We start from the raw sequence: 21,203 nt of genomic DNA, 5'->3' as shown, positions 1-21,203 counted from the left end.
GTCTCATTTTCCGTAATCTGTAAAATGTTTGCACATATTTTAAAATGTATACACAGTAATGAGCTTTATCTTAAATTGCCAATCGTGCATTTATTTTCCACAGGATTGCCCAGATATGTTTAGAGTTGAATTTAACTCAGGCTGCTCAGTACCATGAAAAAATACCAGGATCAGTGTTCATCTATGATACAGAACGGGCCAAGTATATTATTTTGATATTATTCGATATACTTCAGTTCATATTTACATTAAAAAACATTTTCAGAATGTGAATGTACCTGGTACAAAGATCGAAATGGCATAACTGTGTGCTTTATAATTAGTGAAATGTATCCAATCTTCATTTGATAAAGGATCTCCTTCACAAGGCAATTGAATTGAAGTTGTTCATATGGTTTGATCTACAAGGAAAGGATATAGGAAAGGTACGTTCCTTGAAAGCTGTCACAGGTAGATAGGGTGGTCATAAAGGCTTTCGGCACATTAGCATTCTTCAGTCAGAGTACTGAGTATAGAAATTGGGTCTGAGGAAGGGTCTCGACCCCAAACGTTACGCATTCCTTCTCTCCAGAGATGCTGCCTGCATTTTGTGTCTACCTTCGATTTAAACCAGCATTGGCAATTCTTTCCTACACATAGAAATTGGGAGGTCACTTTGCAGTTATATAAGACATTGGTGAGGCTACATATAGAGTATTATATTCAGTTTTGGCCACTATGTTATAGGAAAGATGTTGTCAAGCTGGAAAGGGTGTAGAGAAGATTTATGAGGGTGTTGCCAGGACAAGGGGCTGGGTTATGGGGAGAGGTTGAGCAGGCTAGGAATCTGTTCCTTGGAACACAGGGGGATGAGAGATGATCTTGTAGAGTTGCACAAAATCATGAGGGGAACAGATTAGGTCAATGCACAGAATCTCTTGCCCACGGTAGGGAAATTGAGAACCAGAGGACATCATTTTAAGGTGAGGGGGGAGAAGATTTAATAAAAACCTGAGGAGTAACTTTTGTACATATAGGGTGGTGGGTGTATGGAACAAGCTGTTGGAGTAGGTAATTGAGGCAGGAACTATTGCAACGTTTATGAACCATTTAGACAGGTACATGGATAGGGTAGGTTTAGAGGAATATGGGCCAAATGCAGGCAGGTGGGATGGTGTAGATTGGGCATGTTAATCGGCATGGGCAAGTTGGGCGGAAGGACCTGTTTCCACCCTGTTTAATTATAATAGGGATAAATCTCCTTACACATCATTTAAATTAATGCCCATTGGCTTAAACATAAAATGATTTCAATGGAGATGACAACTGGGAAAGGTATAAAATGAGGGATGTAACCAAATGTCATCCCTTGTACACTCTGACTGAATGTCTAAGACACTTCTGCAATATCCAATGTAAGGTTACTGCACACAATACTTTTTAAGCATCTTTGAGTACAAGGAAACTAAATGGAAATCATTTTGCTGTACAGCAGTGGCAGTACCTACAAATTCCATCAATGGGAAATGGAAGCCTACATCTGCTCTATGTTGAAAGAAATCCAACCTCTTTCCAGATCAGATGGGCATGGTTATCTGTGAGCAATTTTGTTCTTCTTAGAACGCTTGTGGGATTTTGACAGAATTTGCAGCATTTTCCAGATTTTCTAGACGTATACCTTGTTTTCTAAAGCTTCCAATTGCATCAGGTTTTTAACTGATGAGCCAAGTTGGATTTATCAAACTCTCAGGTTACTATTGTGACTGACCTCAGAGATGTTGATATCTTAACTGAGATCTGTAATATTACGTCATTCACGTTTTAGAAAGGCTTCACTAATCTCTGCAAGTGTGTGCAAGGTTCTAATTTTAGAATGAAGTTTCCTGCATTTACAAACTTCACATGTCTACGGTAATTGTTGGCACTAAACAAGATGTATTGTTGATGCCTCCTGCTTTGAGCAGGCATCTGAATTGCAGCTGTGGGTTGTTAGTGGTGCACCTACTGGTCAATAGACAATAGAGAATAGGTGCAGGAGTAGGCCATTTGGCCCTTTGAGCCTGCACCACCATTCAATGTGATCATGGCTGATCATCCACAATCAGTACCCCGTTCCTGCCCTCTCCCCATACCTGGTCATGCCAGAGAAGATTCAATATGTGTTTATTTATAAGTGAAGTATTGGAAGCACCTGGCTCTAGGGCACGGGTTCCCAACCTTTTTCGTCCCGTTTACCCCTGGCAACTTTTCAAAAGTAAATTTACCCCCACCCTGTTTTGTTCAGTAATTTGAGTTTACACTTCTACCATAATAAAGCAACCGACAAAGGGGAAATTTTAAAATGCTGTTTTTAACATTATTATTTTAAGTTCAAATAACAATAATGGTAGGCAAAATGTACCCCCTTACCCCAGGTTGGGAACCCTTGCTCTAGGGGATAACCCTGTTCATTTAGGAACGACTCATGTCAGGATTTATGTGTCAAATATTGGTGGAACAAAAGGGTAAAAAGACATTGTAATTGTGGCTTGAAAAGAGATTGTTGCTTTCTGGTGTATCATATTCGTGATTGCAAAGACCTGAAGATGCGGAATTTGTAATCTTCTTATTTGCAAATTATACAGCGATCTACCTGGTGTCTATTAGAGCAAGTGGAACCCCTTGATTTTCCAAAACAGATTGATTGAGTGTTCAGTCCTTCTGTGTGTCAGTGCTTATGTCTAAGCACTTCTGACTATTGAAGATTAGTGGATATTGGTGAGGTTAACAATGGTTGGAGATATTGAGTTAAAGTACACAATGACTTTGTGCTCTAGCAGCCAGTAAACAAATTTGGCACCGGGTTACTTTGTGACTCCTACCACAAATCAGTCCCAGACTTCATTATGAATGTCAGCTTGTGCAGCCTTTTATTGTGCAAGTACAATTGAGGGAGAGCCATTGACTGGGTGGGAATGCTAAATTTACCATTCTTCCGACCACTGTCAGTACAGGGAGATTCTCTTTGAGAATATCTTGAGATGCTATTTAAAATGCCTATTTAATTTTTTTTTAAGTGTTTAGAAATGAGACTAGTCTATTAGATTTGGCAGTTACACGCATGAAACATTCAATGAGCAGGTAATCAACATCACCTTAAACCTGATATCCAGTTGGTTTTATCCAATTTATGCCAACTATAGGGTAAAGGATGGCATCTTCAGTTATGAATGCACCCATGGCGATTTCACAACTTGCAGAGTGGGCAGGAACAGAGGGATCTGGGTGTACATGAGCATAAATTTATGAACAGGGGAGTAAAAGATATTTGATATTCTGGGCTTCAGCAAGAGAGGGGCAGACTGAAAAAGATGGCAGATTATCTCAAAAGTAAAGGCTAAAATTATGTTGAAATGTCATTAAAACACCAATCATAATTGGAGTCTTGAGTCAATTTTCGTCAGGATATTTTAGAAAGGATGCATTGATCTAACGTAGGTTTAGAAGGGATACAAAGTGCTGGAGGAATGCAAAGGTTCAGGAAGCATCTACGGTGATTATAGGTGACAACACTTTGGGTCAGGACCTGTTTGCAGACTGATTGGAGTTGGGAAGGGAAAGATGGAAATAAGAAGTGTGGTGGTATAAAGCCTGAAAACTGATAGGTGGATACAGGTGAGAGCGATGATTGGCAGATGGCCGGAATAGGGACAAAGGCTTGATGTAAAAAGAAGACAAATGGATGTCAGATAAGGAAAAAAGAGGGGGGGTGAGATATAAAACTGGAAGAAGGGATATGAGTGGAAGACAACTAGAGAGGAATTTTTTTGTTTAGTTTAGAGATACAGCGCGGAAACAGACCTTTCGGCCCAGCAAGTCCGCGTCGATCAGCAATCTCTGCACATTAACACTATCCTACACACACTAGGGACTATTTACACATACAACAAGCCAATTAACCTACATACCTGTGCGTCTTTGGAGTGCGGGAGGAAACCGAAGATTTCGGAGAAAACCCATGTGGTCTTGGGGAAAACGTACAAACTCCGTACAGACAACACCCGTAGTCGAGATCGAACCCGGGTCTCTGGCGCTGCAACTCTAAGGCAGCAACTTTACCACTGCACCACCATGCCGCCCTGAGGGGAATAATTGAGAAATGTGGAACTCGGGGATAGGAAATGAGCAGATTGAGGAATGGAAAGGAGCAGGATGACTGTGAGTGATGGGAGATGGCGGGAGAAATGAGAGTGCACTGGGGCGTGAAAGAGCAGAGAATTGGAAGGAGGTGTGGGGGTGTATTGCACGAAATTGGAGAATTCAATGTTCATACCACTGAGTTGACAACCTATGTAAGAACATGATAAGTCTACAGAGGATAAACAAATCTTGTTTCCTTTAAGTGCATGATTCAAGGATCAGAGGAGATAGATTCACAGGGAGGATGTGAGAAAATACTTTTTTATAAGATCTAGAAATTGCTTTCCATAAGGGTAGTAGAAACAGAAACAATCAAGACTTCCAAAAGGGAATCAGACAAGTGATTGTGAAAAATAATTTACTGACTACAGGAAAAGAAAAGGAGTGGGACTGACTGGATTGGTGTTCAAAGTGACATGGAATTGATTGGCCAAATGAGCTTGTCCTGTGTTGTAACACATTTCCAAATAAATGATTTTATAAACATCCTCTAGAAACTCTATTTTTACAAACTCTGGGAATATTATTGCTTAGTGCTATATTCAACCTTGGCATTCAGTAAACATGAAGACAAAACCCATCCACAGTATCCATTTTGACATTTTTAATTTGTTCAAGTCAAGCAATGATAGTTGTAGGATGGGAACAAAATCCTATGTCTGCAATGGCGTAGAGGAGAGCAGGGACAGTGCCGTAGCTAATGGAAGGACCGTTCAGAAGCCTGATAACAGAAGGGAACAAGCTGTTCCTGAGTCTGGTGGTGCACACATTCAAGCTTCTGTACATTTTACCCCATTAGCTCCCTGCTCTTAATGAATGTATCAATCATGGCTGCCATGGAATTTGCATGTGTGTGTTTGTGTGTTTGCATGTTTGTGTGTGTGTACGAGGGGTAAGGTGGGGGGGGGGGGTGGCCTAGTGATGGCTGCCCTGGTTAAAAAGCACTGCATGTGCGGACATTCATGGCAGCATACGCTCAGATGTGTGAAATTGTCCTGAACATCTACTGCAGCCACCATAGCTCCAAAATGACTTCTTGGAGTAGTGAAAATATTGACCACAAGTTTTTGTTTAAGAGCCCAAATTCTGGCACCATATATCACTAGATCAGGTTGATAAGTGGCAATATTCATGTTAATAAGTGATTAATTGAAAAAAATAAAGCATTATTCATGCGCACACACTCTGTGCTCTACGCTGGTGTGGTAGAAAACCACCCTCCGTTGGTAAGGTGACAGCTACGCATGGGATTCCTATTCAGGACCACATCAGTAAATTTGATGTCAAAAGAATTTCTTGATCAATATTTTAATAAAATATAAGTAAAGGCTGTTTTCTGATTTCTGTAATGCATACTTCAGATAATAACAAGTATAAATAATTAACTGCAATTACCCGGAATTAATTGAAGTCTTGAGTAGTGAAAATGTTTAATTTGAATGTCCTGTTTTTAAGATGCCGGGAAGCGATTGCTCGAATGAAGGATCTACAATTAGGAACTTCACAAGAAAGCCTGCTAACTTCACGTCGCGACATCATGGCACAAACGGCCTCTAACAGTGAACTGGTGAGTCACGGCTCTGAGATTCATCACTTTTGTTGTGGTGGTTAAAAGTACATTGTAGATGAATCTCAAGAAAAGCACAGAGACTACTGTAGAAGAAAACTGGCAGACACTATGGATTCATTTGATCAGATTATCCAAATCAATAAGTCATTTAATGGAATGCTGGAGTAACTCAGCAGGTCAGGCAGCATCTAGGAGAGAGGGAATGGGTGACGTTTCGGGTCTCGACAAAAATCTTCTAACCCCCCTCTCTAACTCCAGGTCCCTCAGGTCGGCCGACTTGGGGCTACTCACTATCCCGCGGTCTAGGCTTAAGCTCAGGGGTGACCGCGCTTTTGCGGTTGCAGCTCCTAGACTGTGGAACAGCATCCCTCTCCCCATCAGAACTGCCCCCTCCATCGACTCCTTTAAGTCCAGGCTCAAAACCTATTTCTACTCCCTAGCGTTTGAGGCTCATTGAGGAGGCGCTGTGAACTGTTTGCGTGCTACTGTATGTTTCATTTTTTTTTTTTTCCCATTGGAACCTAATCAGATGTACAGCACTTTGGTCAACGTGGGTTGTTTTTAAATGTGCTATACAAATAAAATTGACTTGACTTGACTTGACTTGACATTCCCTCTCTCCCAGATGCTGCCTGACCTGCTGAGTTATTCCAGCATTTTGTGATACCTTCGATTTGTACCAGCATCTGCATTTATTTTCCTACAGTAATTTAATGGAGCTTCTTCAATACACAGACTTATTTCTCCTGCAGCGTAAATTATGAAATATAGTAAAGCCATCCCAATGAATATGCTATTGATAAATAAATGCTTGGCTTGGAACATGCCCTCTATCAAACAGCTGGAGAAACAAAATATGGTGAGATGGCAGATCGAAAGGACTCTTTCCAGAGAAAGCACAGGTGTAATGACCTAACTGATTCAATCATTCAGTTAGGCCATTATTGCCTTGCTGCAAATTAATGAGATCTTTGGAAAAAATGACAAAGATTTCACATTTGCAATCATTTTCTGTGCCCCTTCAAGCCTCACATAGACAGAAGTTGGGAAAGTGTCATATTCTTCGGAAGATTCTATTACCAGCTTTAAGAATAAGCATTGCAACTCCATTCTTCAATGAAGGAGAGGGACAGGAAGCAGAAAAAAAAGCCCCATAATCTTAATATCCAACTGAAGGAAAATGTTATAAAATGAGATAAAACAGTGTCTTCATTGTCTCGATGTAAACCCAATAAGGTAAATTTTAACAAAAAATTGCAGATATTGAACCTACTAAGTTTGTATAGCACTTTTTGGCATTTTCTTGTAAGGCAGTTACAGTCTGGATTTATTGGAAATGGATGGATCATTCAAATTTATAACGACCTGGAAAAATGGAACTTTACAATGCAATTTTATCTTACCTAGTGCAGATTGGGTTTGATATTGGTTATTTAAAATGCAGTGTTGCAATCCTCAATGCCAAATACTTTGTGGAACTTACAGAAAATAGACATCAATCTATTAATCAGAGTTTTTAAAAGAGTTTGTGCAGAAATGTTATCTCCATTGTGAATAGTATTTCTGAAGTGATTGTTTTTGAAAATACAGAACATGCATATGACTTCACCTGCACAAACCAGAAAGAGATTGAGTGATGTTTCTATTATGGACGTGTGGATCAATAAAGCAGAAGCCTTACTGGATCTTGGATTTTACCAGCCTGCCAGAGTTCTGTTATCAGCGGCCCACAAGGTTGCAAAGGTTAGTTTACAGCTGTGTCATGGATGATTTAGCACTGTTATTAACAATTTCTGGGTGAAATTAAAGGTCTTGAAATAAATCAAGATTATCTTTTGATGTAAAGGTACCTTTTTACCTTACGAGTTCCAGTTCAACTCTTTAAAAATTATAGAAGCTTTAGACGAAAAAAAGCAAAATTAAATTTCCTGCAGCAATTCTCTACAAGAATGTATATTCAAAGATTTTCAAAGGCAGTGGGTTAATAGGGATTGAAGTAGTCCTTGGTGGCTTTTGTGGCATTTTAAAGAAGTTTTGAAAGGGGAGAGGCAAGATTGGCGTTTCTGCGAAGAAGATTCGAGAGGGCTAGGCCATGCCAAATATATAAGCAGCCATCTGTGATTAAGCAAAATAAACTGATATCAAAGGAATTGCAAGACAACTTGGTTGAAGTGTTGGAATAATTTTACACTAGACGTGAGTGACTTTCAAACTGTAGCTACTTTATTTGCAATAACATCAGACAAGGAGAACAGTTAAGCAAGTGACTGTCCTCACATATCATTTTTGATGGCATAGAAGCAAGGTTAGTCATGTATACTTGTTTACAGGGCTAACTATTGTGATTTATCATTCAGGAACTTTCAACAGCGAAACAGGCTTCCTTATCTATGTGGGAAGATTAGGGAGTGTCCGTGTACCCTTGAGTTCATAAGCTCTTCTTTGTATTAATTGAACTTTTGACTCCTATGCCAGACGGGACAGGACGAGGTGGCCCATAGAGTCAAAAGTTCAATTCCCACAGAGTGAAGTGCTGCCCATATTGAAAGACAAAATGGAAGAATAGATCAGTTCTTCCCACAATTCCCCCTTTTGCCCTTACAGGACAATCATAAAAATAAGCAGAGAGCTCGAATGAGGCAGCGTGATAGCTGGAACAGTACATACATGGTGACAACAGCCGCTAAAATAATAATAGCATATTTTAAAATGGTCTTAAAGAGCCCTCCAACCCAGTTTCCCAGGTCAGGGAGCCACCCCCACCAGTCAAAGGGTTTAATTTCTGAGATCTGATGCAAGGTGTGGATATGGTCTTCAATGATCCTTACATCAGTTTCAATTTGTTTGTATTGGTTAGAGAAGAAACAGCAGGATTTGTTGAGGGCTGCACACACTCCCCCCTGGGTCACTAGGAGAAAGTCCAGAGCCATCCGATTTTGAATAACCTTCTTGGACAGAGGCTGGACTTCAGAGTGAAGGGCCAAAATTGCTTCTACTGTCCTGTTCTCTATTTGTTCCATGGTGGCTAAAATGATGACGATTGCCTTCTCTAGCTCATTTACTCCCAGGCCAGGCATCAGCGTGTGGAATTTGTGGAACCATGCATGGGTTTTCAACCTCTGCGTCTAACCTTCCCTGGGGGTGGCTGACCATGATTCCTGACCAAGTGAGTGGAGGGTTTTAACTCCCCAAACATTAGGGGCTACATATTCCATGGTCCAGGTCCCAATCCTATTCATAGGTAGGGATTTATAAGCATTGTCACCACATATCCAGAATACCCCGTGCTGAACAACCATAGGGTACCACTCATTTCAGTTCCAGCAAATTAAACTCCAGTCTGTGGGCGTGTACGTATGTATGCGTGCCATGGAATACTGCATTTGCGCCCCAATCTCAGTGGACTAAGAGCTGGAGGTATCCCAATTACATCTTTTGTGACATTTTGCTGCTTAACAAAAGTATCGGTCGTCCACCAATATGAGGTGTCTCCATAAGTGGGTTATTGCCTGTATTCACTGAATGGCTGTGTTCTTCAATGGCTTCCGTTTTCCAGTCCCCCACTGCCACATCTTTACTATGGATGTCCAGCCACTCTACACCTCCATCGCCCACCAGGAAGGTCATATAACCTTCCATTTCTTCCTCGACCGCAGAACCAGCCAATTTCCGTCAACTAATACTCTCCTCCGCCTAGCAGAGCTGGTCCTTACCTGCAACAGCTTCTCCTTTGACTCCTCCCACTTCCTCCAAATCCAAGGCATAGCTGTGGGCACTCGCATGGGCCCCAGCTATGCCTGCCTCTTTGTAGGATACGTTGAACAATCACTGTTCCAAACGTACACTGACCCTATCCCCAAACTCTACCTCCGCTACATCGACGATTGTATCGGTGCTACCTCTTGCACCCATGCAGAACTCACTGACTTCATCAACTTCACGACTAATTTCCATCCTGCACTCAAATTCACTTGGACCATCTCCGACATCTCCCTAGTGTCTATACAAGGCACTCTGGTGTTTCTGGCAAAACTAAGTCCTGAAGGGGGCGGGTAAGTTCTGCATAGTTGGCAATCCACTGCCTACAGTATCCCACCATCCCCGGGAAGTGCACCAGTTCCTTCTTCAATATGGGTTTAGGAATTTTAAGAATGGCTGTGACCCTCTGTAGTGAAATTAATCTTGATCCCTCTGAGAGTACATGGCCAAGATATATTCCACTGGTCTGGCAAAGTTGCAATTTGTCCTAAGACACTTTGTGTCCCTTAGTGGCTAAGGACCGTAAAAGGGTAAGGCTGTCAGTCTCAGATGCTCGCAGGCTGCATGAGGCTAGAAGACGGTCATCTACATATTATATCAGTACTGATCCTTCATAAAACACAAAATGCTGGAGTAACTCAGCAGGTCAGGCAGCATCTTGGGAGAGAAGGAATGGGCGACGTTTCGGGTCAAGACCCTTCTTCAGACTGATGTCAGGGGGGCGGGACAAAAGAAGGATATAGGTGGAGACAGGAAGATAAAGGGAGATCTGGGAAGGGGGAGGGGAAGAGAGGGACAGAGGAACTATCTAAAGTTGGAGAAGTCGATGTTCATACCACTGGACTGCAAGCTGCCCAGGCGAAACATGAGGTGCTGTTCCTCCAATTTCCGAGCGCAGGTCCACGTTAAACAAACTGATCTCCCTGTGGCCGAGCACTTCAACTCCCACTCCCAGTCTGACTTTTCTGTCATGGGCCTCCTCCAGTGCCATAGTGAGGCCCACCGGAAATTGGAGGAACAGCACCTCATGTTTGCAAATAGGTAACGGCTGTCAGGTTGGATGGGCACAAAAAAAATGCACTGCATAGATCTGTAACAGGGTAATGAGTGGAGTTCGGAGGCATTCAGGTAAGTATGGTTGCTGGATTAGGAACTACAGGGTAAGCTGGAATCACACGATTGCTTACAGTGCAAAGGTCGGTCTTGAACAAATCTCCAGGCATTTTTGTGTGGCTTTTTAACTGGTAAGTAGGAGTGTTACAGTTGGAACAACTATCCCTCGATCACTCAGTTCTTTAATTACAGGGTCTATGCCGCCTTCTGCTTTCGGGCTGAGTGGATATTGAGATTTTCGCGGCAGAGGTTTAGTTGCGTCTACCGCGACCTTCAAAGGTTCGGCTGAAAGTATGCGGCCAACTTCATTGGAATACTTTCCCCATAGGTGGGCGGGTACTTGAACTGTCAGATCTTCCTGCAATGTCATTTGAAGTGAATGTTTTGTTGGAGCACGGTGCTGAAAAACAGATTCGCAATCAATGGATCGAATATTTAATTGGAAAGCGTTTGTGTCTAGAGCAGCTAGCTTTTCCCCCATTACTTCAAACTCATTTGTAACTAAGTTCTTGGAAAGTCGCAATACCATAGGTCCCAAATCTTTGATTTTGTTCTCTTTGTTAACATAAAGGCTTAAATGGGGTGCAGCGTTTCCATTTCATTTATATCACCACAGTTGATCCAAATGTAATTCTACTGCTGCTGCTACACCTTCTGTCCCACAGCATATAGAAGTAATTTAAGCAGTTTACAGTTGCCAAGACAAGAAGCTGTCTTGTCCCGTAGGCTGTGCAGTGTAAGTTGGTGTGCCAGTATTGTGGATTTATTGTATATCCAAAACTAGAGAGCTCTTCAACCTTATGGAGCAGGTGGCATGAAAAGTTATCAGTCAATATTTTCCAACACCAGACTTGGGCTCCTTGTTCTCTTTCCGATAGTAAAAGAGCCATAAAGTGACTGTACTGTGACTCAGGAATTTGAAGAGTCAGTCCAGTAGGAGAACATATAATGGTGCATCCTAGCTTGCAAAGTAGGTCTCTTCACAAAAGATCTTCTGCAACGAGGAACTGGTGCTCACCCTTTAAGCCTTGGATGTCAGATGAGACTTTCGGATGGTGTCCCTGGTTAGTGTATGAAGTGTCACGGTACAGACAGTTTTTTAACCCAGTGTCCATATTGACCACAATGAAAGCAAGTTATTCTTACTTGGCCCCCTCCCGTGACCTGGCTATTCCACTTCCCCTTCCAAGCATTCTTCCCTTCAGGGCTTTAGGACCCACAGGGTAAGATGTCTCCACTCGGATACTTCCTGATTTCTCATTATCTTCTGCTGTTGTTCATTCTGGCGTTGACAATGTTGTAAAATAGACAGAACATCGTGCATATATTTCCTTTCCCATTCTACGCAAGTTACACAGATCATTTGTTTTCGATGAGGTTGCAACCCGTGTACAATAGTACTGACTAAAGCGGATTTGCCTGTTTCTGGTTGTAATCCCGAATATTTTACAAAGGTACTGTGGACGCAATCAATATAATTCCCAAAGTCCTCTGCTTGCTTCTGAACAATATGATAAATCTTTCCCCAATCTATCACAACCGGATAATATTCATGTAACGCAGTTTTCAAAAGAGTTAAAAAATCTGCAATATCTTCCCAATTAAATTTTCTTTAAATAATTTTCCATTTACTTGAATCAAGTATCGCATCGAGAGCCACATCAACATCAGTTTGGGTCCCCCTCGTCCTCACCTTTTACTCCATCAGCCGTAGCATACAGCACTTAATCCTCTGACATCTTTGCCACGTCCAATGGGATCCCACCACTAGTCACATCTATCCATCTCCACCTCTTTCCAGCCGTTCCTTCTGCAACTCCATGGTTAACTCATCCCTTCCTACCCAAACCACCCCTCCCCAGGTACCTTCTCCTGCAACTGTAGGAGACGCAACACATGGCCCTATACCTCCTCCTTTGACTCTTTTCAGGGACCTCAGCAATCTTTCTGGTGAGGCAGAGGTTCACTTGCACCTTCTCCAACCTCATCTACTGTATCTGCTGTTCGAGGTGTGGACTCGGTGAGCCCAAGTGCAGAATGGGCAATTGTTTCGCTGAACACCTTTGGTCAGTTCGTCTTGGCCTACGCGATCTCCCGGTGCCAAACACTTTAATTCCCCTTCCCATTCCCATACTGACCTTTAATCAGACTTTACTGGACTTTATCTTTCACGAAATGTTATCTCCTTTATCTGCATCTGTACACTGCAGAATGCATGTTTGTAATCATGTATAGTCTTTTCGCTGATTGCATGCAACAAAAAAGCTTTTCACTTTACCTTAGTATACGTGACAATAATAATAAACAATAATAAACTAAACTGAACTAAAGAGGGGAAAGATTTAATGGAAATCTGAAAGGAATTTTTTTCACACAGAGGGTGGTTGGTATACGAATTACATTTGGACAGGTACATGGATCGGAAAGGTTTAGAGGAATATGGACCAAAGGCGGGCAGGTGGGATGAATGTAGATGGGCACATTGACCAGCATGGGCAAGCTAGGCCGAAGGGCCTGTTTCTGTGCTGAATGAGTCTATGACACTATTTTCTTTATCCTCTCAGTTTTTCACATCCTTGTGGTTTCAACGTTGACTCAGTTAGTAGAACTAGTGTCTATGAATGCCAGTTTAGAGGTTCAAGTCTCACTCTGGAGAACATACAAAGAAATCTAAGCAAGCATTCTTTTCACTTTCCAGTCTTTGGGAGTTTCTCAAGTCAAAAATATTATTTCATGCATGAACTATTGTTCAGACATTATAAGTCCTTGTCTGCTTATGAACACCTGACCTTATATACAACCTGTACATGCTAGTGAGTGTTTGGGAGACCAGCAGGTTGGGTTTGCCATGACTGCAGGCATCTTCTGTCATGTGGGAACATGATTTGTGGTAGCTTTTCTGACTTATAAATTGTTTGTGTTGTGCAAAGTTCATAGGAACAAAACCCTGCTAATCCTCCTGAAATGTGTGCCTGGGGTACAAAATACCAGCAGATAAAAGCAAACAAAATCAAAAAGGGTTTCTATGTAAAGGAAAAGTAAGAGGATAACCTAGGATAAAGTAGGTGCTATTGAAGACTAAAATCTAACTTACAGGAAGAGGCAGAGGATGAGGATTAGATTGCCAATAAATACTTTGCGTTCACAAAAGAAAGACAATAGTGTGATTCGGGAGGAAGAATGTGAACTACATTAGATGAGTTAAGCACGGCAAAAGAGAAGACCTTTGGGGTTTACCATCTTTGTAAATGAACAAATTGCTCGTGCAAAACACAAAGTGCTGGAGTACCTCAGCAAGTCAGGCAGCATCTGCAGAGCAAATGGATAAGTGATGTTTCAGGTCAGGATCCTTCTTTAGACTCAAGTGCTGGAATCTTGAGCAAAACACTAAGTGGTGAGTTATTCCAGCACTTTGTGTTTGGCTTGGGATTTCAACATCTGCAGTTCCTTGTCAATAAATTGCTAGGCCCTGATGAAGTATATCCTTGCCAGTTAAAAGAAGCAAAGGAAGAAATTGAAGAAGCTCTGATCATCATTTATGAATTTTCCCTTATTTGCAGGTCGGTTGGTTTAACTGATGTGCAAAATATTGGAATCAATTTTGGGGCATAGATTATTGATAATTTGCAGGGGTTTATTTGGAAAAAATTATGAATGACTAATTTGTGTTCAATATATTCTACATTTATTTTTTGCAAGATTTTAATCGTATGGGCTTGTCAAAAAGTTAAGTGCTCTGGGATCGAAGGAAAAGTGGCATTTTAAGTCCAGAGTTAGCTCAGTGGTGGGAAGCAAAGCAGGATGATTGCTTTTGTGACTGGAAGGTTGTGTGTGAGCATTGGGGTTTCATAGAATCCCTTCTTGGTCCCTTGTTTATTATAGTGTTTGTTAAAGAGTTAAATGAAGGGAGCACAATAAAGATGGTTGCAGATGATACCAAAAAAAAGCCCCATGTGATTGACAGAGGAAACTAGTCCTAACCTGCAGGAAAATATTGATGATCTGGTCATTTGGACAGAAACTTAGAAATGGAACTTAATGCAAAGAAGTGCGAGGTGATGCATTTGTGAATGTACAACAAGTCATGGCAGCTCACCATAAATGGGAGGATATTGAGTAATGTACGGGTTTAGAGAGACCTTGATGTCCACCGAGCCTGAAAGGTAGCATGACAGGCCAATAATTATTTTCTGCCTGACCTGCTGAGTTACTCCAGCATTTTGTGAATAAATAATTATTTTCTTTTATTAGTCATTGTATATCAGTATGGAATTCATGATAGAGAGTTGTTTATACAATGCCAGTTGGACCACAGGTCGAATACTATGCACAAATCAAATGATATGAATTAGATTAATGATAAATGAATTACATTGTATAGTGAGTTTTGTGGTCAAACAACAGGCATGATCTTACTAAAAGATGGAACAATCTTGAGGAGTCTTTTCATTTGCTCTTACTCTTATTTCTTAGACTTACTTTTGTAACTACCCATGCTTATTTGATTATTTAATACAGTGTATGTTGAATTTTCAACAATTTCCACTCTTAATTCTGGTTAAACTATTAACAATTTTGGATATAACTTCCTTTTTCTGTTTTATCTTTTAAACTAGGAACTTGAAAAAAAAGAAGCTATGGCAAAAATCTTTTATCTTCTTGCGGTTCTAGCTAATTATGAAAGGAATTTTGGTCAGGCTAAACTGCTCTTGGAAGAGGCTCAAATCATTGGAGGAAATGAATACTTCTGGTATGATGTTATTACCTGTTTGGTAAATGCAATTCTTGGAGAGAATCTTGAGGATTCGAAGGAACAGGTGAGGAAACAATGTTAGTCCCATTCTGAAAGAAACCGATTAATAAGAGAAAATACTAATGAAACAATTCAGATTTTAATTATTGTAAAATTGATAATACCTTTGTATACAATTTTGTATCACCATGGACTCAAAAGGAACGGACATTGCTATTTTTTTTGGTAGTAGGAGTTTAGTTTCAAACACCTGGATTTGGTGACAACTCTCCAGCCTTGATGACTAGTCAAGTCAAGTCAAGTCAATTTATTTGTATAGCACATTTAAAAACAACCCACGTTGACCAAAGTGCTGCACATCTGACTAGGAAAAAAAAGAAACATACAGTGCCCTCCATAATGTTTGGGACAAAGACCCATCATTTATTTATTTGCGTCTGTACTCCACAATTTGAGATTTGTAATAGAAAAAATCACATATGGTTAACGTGCACATTGTCAGATTTTATTAAAGGGTATTTTTATACATTTTGGTTTCACCATTCAGAAATTAGAGTTGTGTTCATACATAGTCCCCTCATTTCAGGGTACCATAATGTCTGGGACACGTGGCTTCATAGGTGTTTGTAATTGCTCAGGTGTGTTTAATTGCCTCCTTCATGCAGGTATAAGAGAGCTCTCAGCAACTAGTCTTTCCTCCAGTCTTTCCATCACCTTTGGAAATTTTTATTGCTGTTTATCAACATGAATGGAAGGAACGGAACTGATTGGAACACTGTCAGTTACTTGTCAGAAAACATAAGCCTCAATTTAATACATGTTTACATCCTACTGCACTTATATTGCTTAACATTTGCTAAACTTATTACATGTTACACCCAACCGCACCTTATATTTAATTACATTATTTTTTTTATTTTTTTTTAAACGGCACTACCGATGCATTTGCAATATGTTAGCTCTCATTGCTGTGCAATAACTTGCTGTCTTGATTGCACTGTACACTGCCTTGACCGTATTGTAATTGTTTTGTCTATATTGTATTAGAGGTCAGTTTGTTTAATTCAGTAGATTAGGTTTAGCTTGTTATGGATAAAGATTATCCTTGTACTGTCTGCTGTGTGTGACTGCATCATCTGGACTGCTTTAATTTCGCTGTACTTTGTGTAGTGACAATAAAGGTTTTTTACATTTACATTTACATTTACATGAGGACCAAGGTTGTGCCAATGAAAGTGAAAGAAGCCGTTATGGGACTGAAAAACAAGAATAAAACTGTTAGAGACATCAGCCAAACCTTGGGCTTACCAAAATCAACTGTTTGGAACATCATTAAGAAGAAAGAGAGCACTGGTGAGCTTACTAATCGCAAAGGGACTGGCAGGCCAAGGAAGACCTCCACAGCTGATGACAGAAGAATTCTCTCTATAATAAAGAAAAAACCCCAAACACCTGTCTGACAGATCAGAAACACTCTTCCGGAGTCAGGTGTGGATTTGTCAATGACCACTATCCGCAGAAGACTTCATGAACAGAAATAGAGGCTAGATGCAAACCTCTGGTTAGCTGCAAAAATAGGATGGCCAGGTTACAATTTGCCATGTACTTAACAGAGCAACCACAGTTCTGGAAAAAGGTCTTGTGGATAGATGAGACGAAGAGTGTTAAATCAGTGATGGCATGAACAAAGTATGGAGGAGAAAAGGAACTGCCCAAGATCCAAAGCTCACCACCTCATCTGTGAAACACGGTGGTGGGGTGTTATGGCCTGGGCATGTATGGCTGCTGAAGGTACTGGCTCACTTATCGTCATTGATGATACAACTGCTGATGATAGGAGCATAATGAATTCTGAAGTGTGTAGACACATCCTACCTGTTCAAGTTCAAACAAATGCCTCAAAACTCATTGGCCAGTAGTTCATTCTACAGCAAGACAATGATCCCAAACATGCTGCTAAAGCAACAAAGGAGTTTTTCAAAGCTAAAAAAATGGTAAATTCTTGAGTGGCCAAGTCAATCACCCGATCTGAACCCAATTGACATGCCTTTTATATGCTGAAGAGAAAACTGAAGGGGACTAACCCCCAAAACAACCATAAGCTAAAGATGGCTGCAATACAGGCCTGGCAGAGCATCACCAGAGAAGACACCCAGCAACTGGTGATGTCCATGAATCACAGACTTCAAGCAGTCATTGCATGCAAAGGATATGCACCAAAATACTGAACATGACTACTTTCATTTACATGACATTGCTGTGTCCCAAACATTATGGTGCCCTGAAATGGGGGGACTATGTATAAATACTGCTGTAATTTCTACATGATGAAACCAAAATGTATAAAAATGGCATTTATTAAAATCTGACAATGTGCACTTTAACCACATGTGATTTTTTTTTGTATTACAAATCTCAAATTGTGGAGTACAAAGACAAATAAATAAATGATGGGTCTTTGTCCCAAACATTATGGAGGGCACTGTAGAGTTATATAATAGAGTTATATCCATTCACATAGAATGGAAGTAGACCCTTTCAGCCCATTGAGTTTGCAACAGTCATCAGACGCCCATTTGCAGTAACTCTACACTGATCCCACGTTATTGACCTCATCTTCTCAGTGTAAATTCCAGCTGTTGCCAACATATCTGTAGCAATTTAAGTGACCTATTAATCTGACATCTGGTATGTGACCCAGAGCACCCAAAATAAACCTACACGGTACTAGGAGGAACATGTATGGTCGATGTAAACAGCATTGGAGGTCAGAATTGAACCCAGCTTTATGAAGCTGTGGGGATTCCCTGCTGTGTGCCACAGGGAACATAACTGCCAGGGTTCTAATGTGCCTCTGCATGAAGAGCTAATCCCTGAATCGTAGTGTGGTTACATCAATCTAGAAGCAAAGTGGATATGATCAGCAGCATGCAACAACTCCAAAACAAAAAGGTTACATGCCACAGCAGCCAGTAAACGTGTTTTTTTACTTCATCAATTAGTACATCTTGCAGAATACTATTCTCAAAAAGGATCGGCTCAGAAATTCATATCCATTTTACATTTCTTCCCTGATGGCTCAAGACACTTGATACTAATCAGTGGCTCGACCACAGAGCCAATCTCAGTGAAGGTTGTTTTTAAACAAGGATATATCATTTCCCCTAACACTTTTCCCAGCCTTTCTTGTTGCAATGTTGTATCTTATCTGCAAAAAAAATTCCCCAAGGAGTGAGCCTAATCTTCAGGATTAATAGAAAACTATGTCTTACACTAACTACATTCCAGAATCAGGGTCACATAGTCTCAGGAGTCCAACCACACCAGACATACAATCAATATTGGTCTGGAGAATTCATTGGAAAACATGTTAAGTAATTTTACCATTAGCTTTTGATGGCTGAAGCATTAGCATGAATTTGGCTGTGGGAAAAGAATATCTGTTTGTTCCAATTTTTCCAATAGAGAAGAATGTCCTTTTAATTGTGATTTGTACAATGTTTATTTGTATGTACTTTTGAAAGAAGAAGTGAAAGGAAGATAGAGGTTGGTCCTTATTTTTCCATCATTTATTACTATGAAATGTACATTTGTACGTTCTCCCCATGACCGCGTGGGTTTTCTCCAAGATCGCCAGTTTCCTCCCACACTCCAGACATACAGGTTTGTAGGATAATTGGACTGGTATCAATGTAGAATTGTCCCTATTGTGTGTAGGGTAGTGTTAATGTACGTGGATCGCTGGTCGGTGCGTACTCGGTGTGCCTTAGGGCCTGTTTCCACTCTGTATCTGTGAACTAAACTGCTACGCTTGGGAAATCTTTGGACTCCTGGCATTCTCAAATTAGACAGTTTGCCACATTGACCAGTCTTAACTGTCCAGCATTGATATTTGCAAGATTTACTTGTTTGTCTGCCATGTCTATCTGTCCGGGTGTGTATGTCTATGTGTTTACCCATGTGTCTTTCTAACTGTCCTCCAACCTTCTGTCAAGTTTTTAAGATGTTCAGAAAATTGGATATAATATTGTGTCAACATATCCAAAATCAAGGGTAAATTTAAAAACTTGCTGAAAGGTAAGCCGCACATCATATTAATATTTATCATATAATCATGAATTGCTACATTTCCAGGCTTGCAGGATCTTAATACAGGGAATTTCCAGATTCAAGACTGCTTTAGAAGAAACACCAAATCGAGCTTCGGTTATTGGATTTATGATAACTTCAATGGAAGCCAGGTATAGTGCAATGATAATAGATGTGAAATGTCACCGATGTTATCATAGCTAATAGCATGGAAATTGGCCCTTTGGGCCAACTCATCCATGCTGACAGTTGCTTAACCAAGCTAGTCCTAGTTTCTTGCACCTGTCCCATATCCCACCAAACCTTTTTGTATACCTGCCTAAGTATCTTTTAAATGTCGTAATTGCGCCCGTCTTTACCAGTTTCTCGGGTTCCTTGTTTCATTTACGCACCGCCCTCTGTGTGAAAAAGGTTGCTGTTCAGGTCCCTTTTAATCCTATCCCCTCTCATCTAATCTAATCACTCTAGTTTTAGACACTCCCACTCTGGGAAAGCACTGCAGATTTCCACCTTATCGATGCCCTCATCATATTATGTACCTCGTTAAAGCAACCCCCTCACCCTCTTACGCTCCAGGGAAGAAATATATAGCCTCTCCATGTAACTCAAACCCTCCAGATACAGTAACATCCCTATAAATTATTTCCAATTTAATGACAGCCTTCCTATTGAATTGCCAAGTTGACCGTGCCATCATTTTGTACAACTGTAATATGATGTCCAAATTCCTGTACTCTGTACCCTAAACGATGTAGGCAAGCGTGCCTCATGCCTTCTTCACCTCTCTATCTACCTGTGTTGCCATCTTCATGGAACAATGTATCTTCACCCCGAGATCTCTCTGTTCTACATTTCCCAGGGCTCTACCATTTACTGTGTAAGTCCTGCCTTGCTTTGTTCGACCAAAATGCAACACCTCCCGTTTCTCTGAATTTAACCACATCTACCATTCCTCAGCATTAGGCTCAGTTGATCAAATCCCATTGTAATTATGGATGACCTTCTTTGACGTCCACTATATCACCAATATTAGTGACATCTGCAATCTGGCCAACTATGCCACCTACATTCACTAAAGTCTTCTGATTTTTTTAATATTATTGTTTAAAACTCAAAAATACGCCGATCTTCTCCCCATCTCTCAATCAAGAGAACGCGACATTATACCCATTTTTGCATTAAAATTCATTCAAGCTACATCTTCTTAGATGACGTCTTGTGGCTTTATTTAACTAGTTGAATCTTTTTTTTAATGGTTTAAGTTTTTTTAGTGATTTGCTCACTTCCTAATGTGGTGAATCTGTTTGTCGCCACTTAACACCAATCTTTGTCGTTTAAAGATTGAAGGCACATTTTATAAGGTTAAGACTGCTGCCTCGAAATTCACTGACTTCTAATTCTATGCAGCTCCAGCTTCCTTCATCTGGTCCCTCAAAACTAATAGCAGCTAGCATCAAACTTTAACACGACTCCTAAAAGAAAATACTGCAAAAGTTAGACATCAAAATATTAACGAAATTGCAGGGAATGTTTAGCAGATGAGTGAGCATGTATGGGGGGAGAGAAACAGAAATAACTTTTTCATGTTGATAATGTTTCATCAGAGCTGGAAAAGTTAGAGGTAAAACATGTAAGTTACAGAGGGAGAAGGGCAGTGTGGAAAACAAGAATACAAATGGAGGGCAACTGAAAGAGGGTGGTGAAGGCTGATGAATCATCATAGGCATGCCTGAAAGGTGTGTAAATAAACGGAGACAAACT

General features: G+C 40.6%; 1 protein-coding gene across 4 annotated transcripts in view; it reads left to right on the top strand.

The window, feature by feature from the left end:
* Window positions 1-21,203, top strand: part of cfap46 (cilia and flagella associated protein 46) — a 188,671-nt gene that overhangs the window by 102,971 nt on the left and 64,497 nt on the right. For all 4 annotated transcript variants that reach the window (XR_013548319.1, XM_078413696.1, XM_078413695.1 and 1 more), the window contains 5 exons: window positions 104-202; window positions 5,614-5,725; window positions 7,319-7,471; window positions 15,217-15,417; window positions 19,488-19,594. Coding sequence is in view for 3 of the 4 variants with exons in the window: in XM_078413696.1 (XP_078269822.1) it covers window positions 104-202; window positions 5,614-5,725; window positions 7,319-7,471; window positions 15,217-15,417; window positions 19,488-19,594 (672 nt within the window). In the remaining variant the exon portion in view is untranslated. The remainder of the gene's footprint in view (window positions 1-103; window positions 203-5,613; window positions 5,726-7,318; window positions 7,472-15,216; window positions 15,418-19,487; window positions 19,595-21,203) is intronic.

This window comes from Rhinoraja longicauda, chromosome 16 (genome assembly GCF_053455715.1).
Source record: "Rhinoraja longicauda isolate Sanriku21f chromosome 16, sRhiLon1.1, whole genome shotgun sequence".
NCBI lineage: Eukaryota > Metazoa > Chordata > Chondrichthyes > Rajiformes > Arhynchobatidae > Rhinoraja > Rhinoraja longicauda.
Note: the sequence above shows the minus strand (reverse complement) of the source record. Positions and strands in the feature narration are given on the sequence as shown.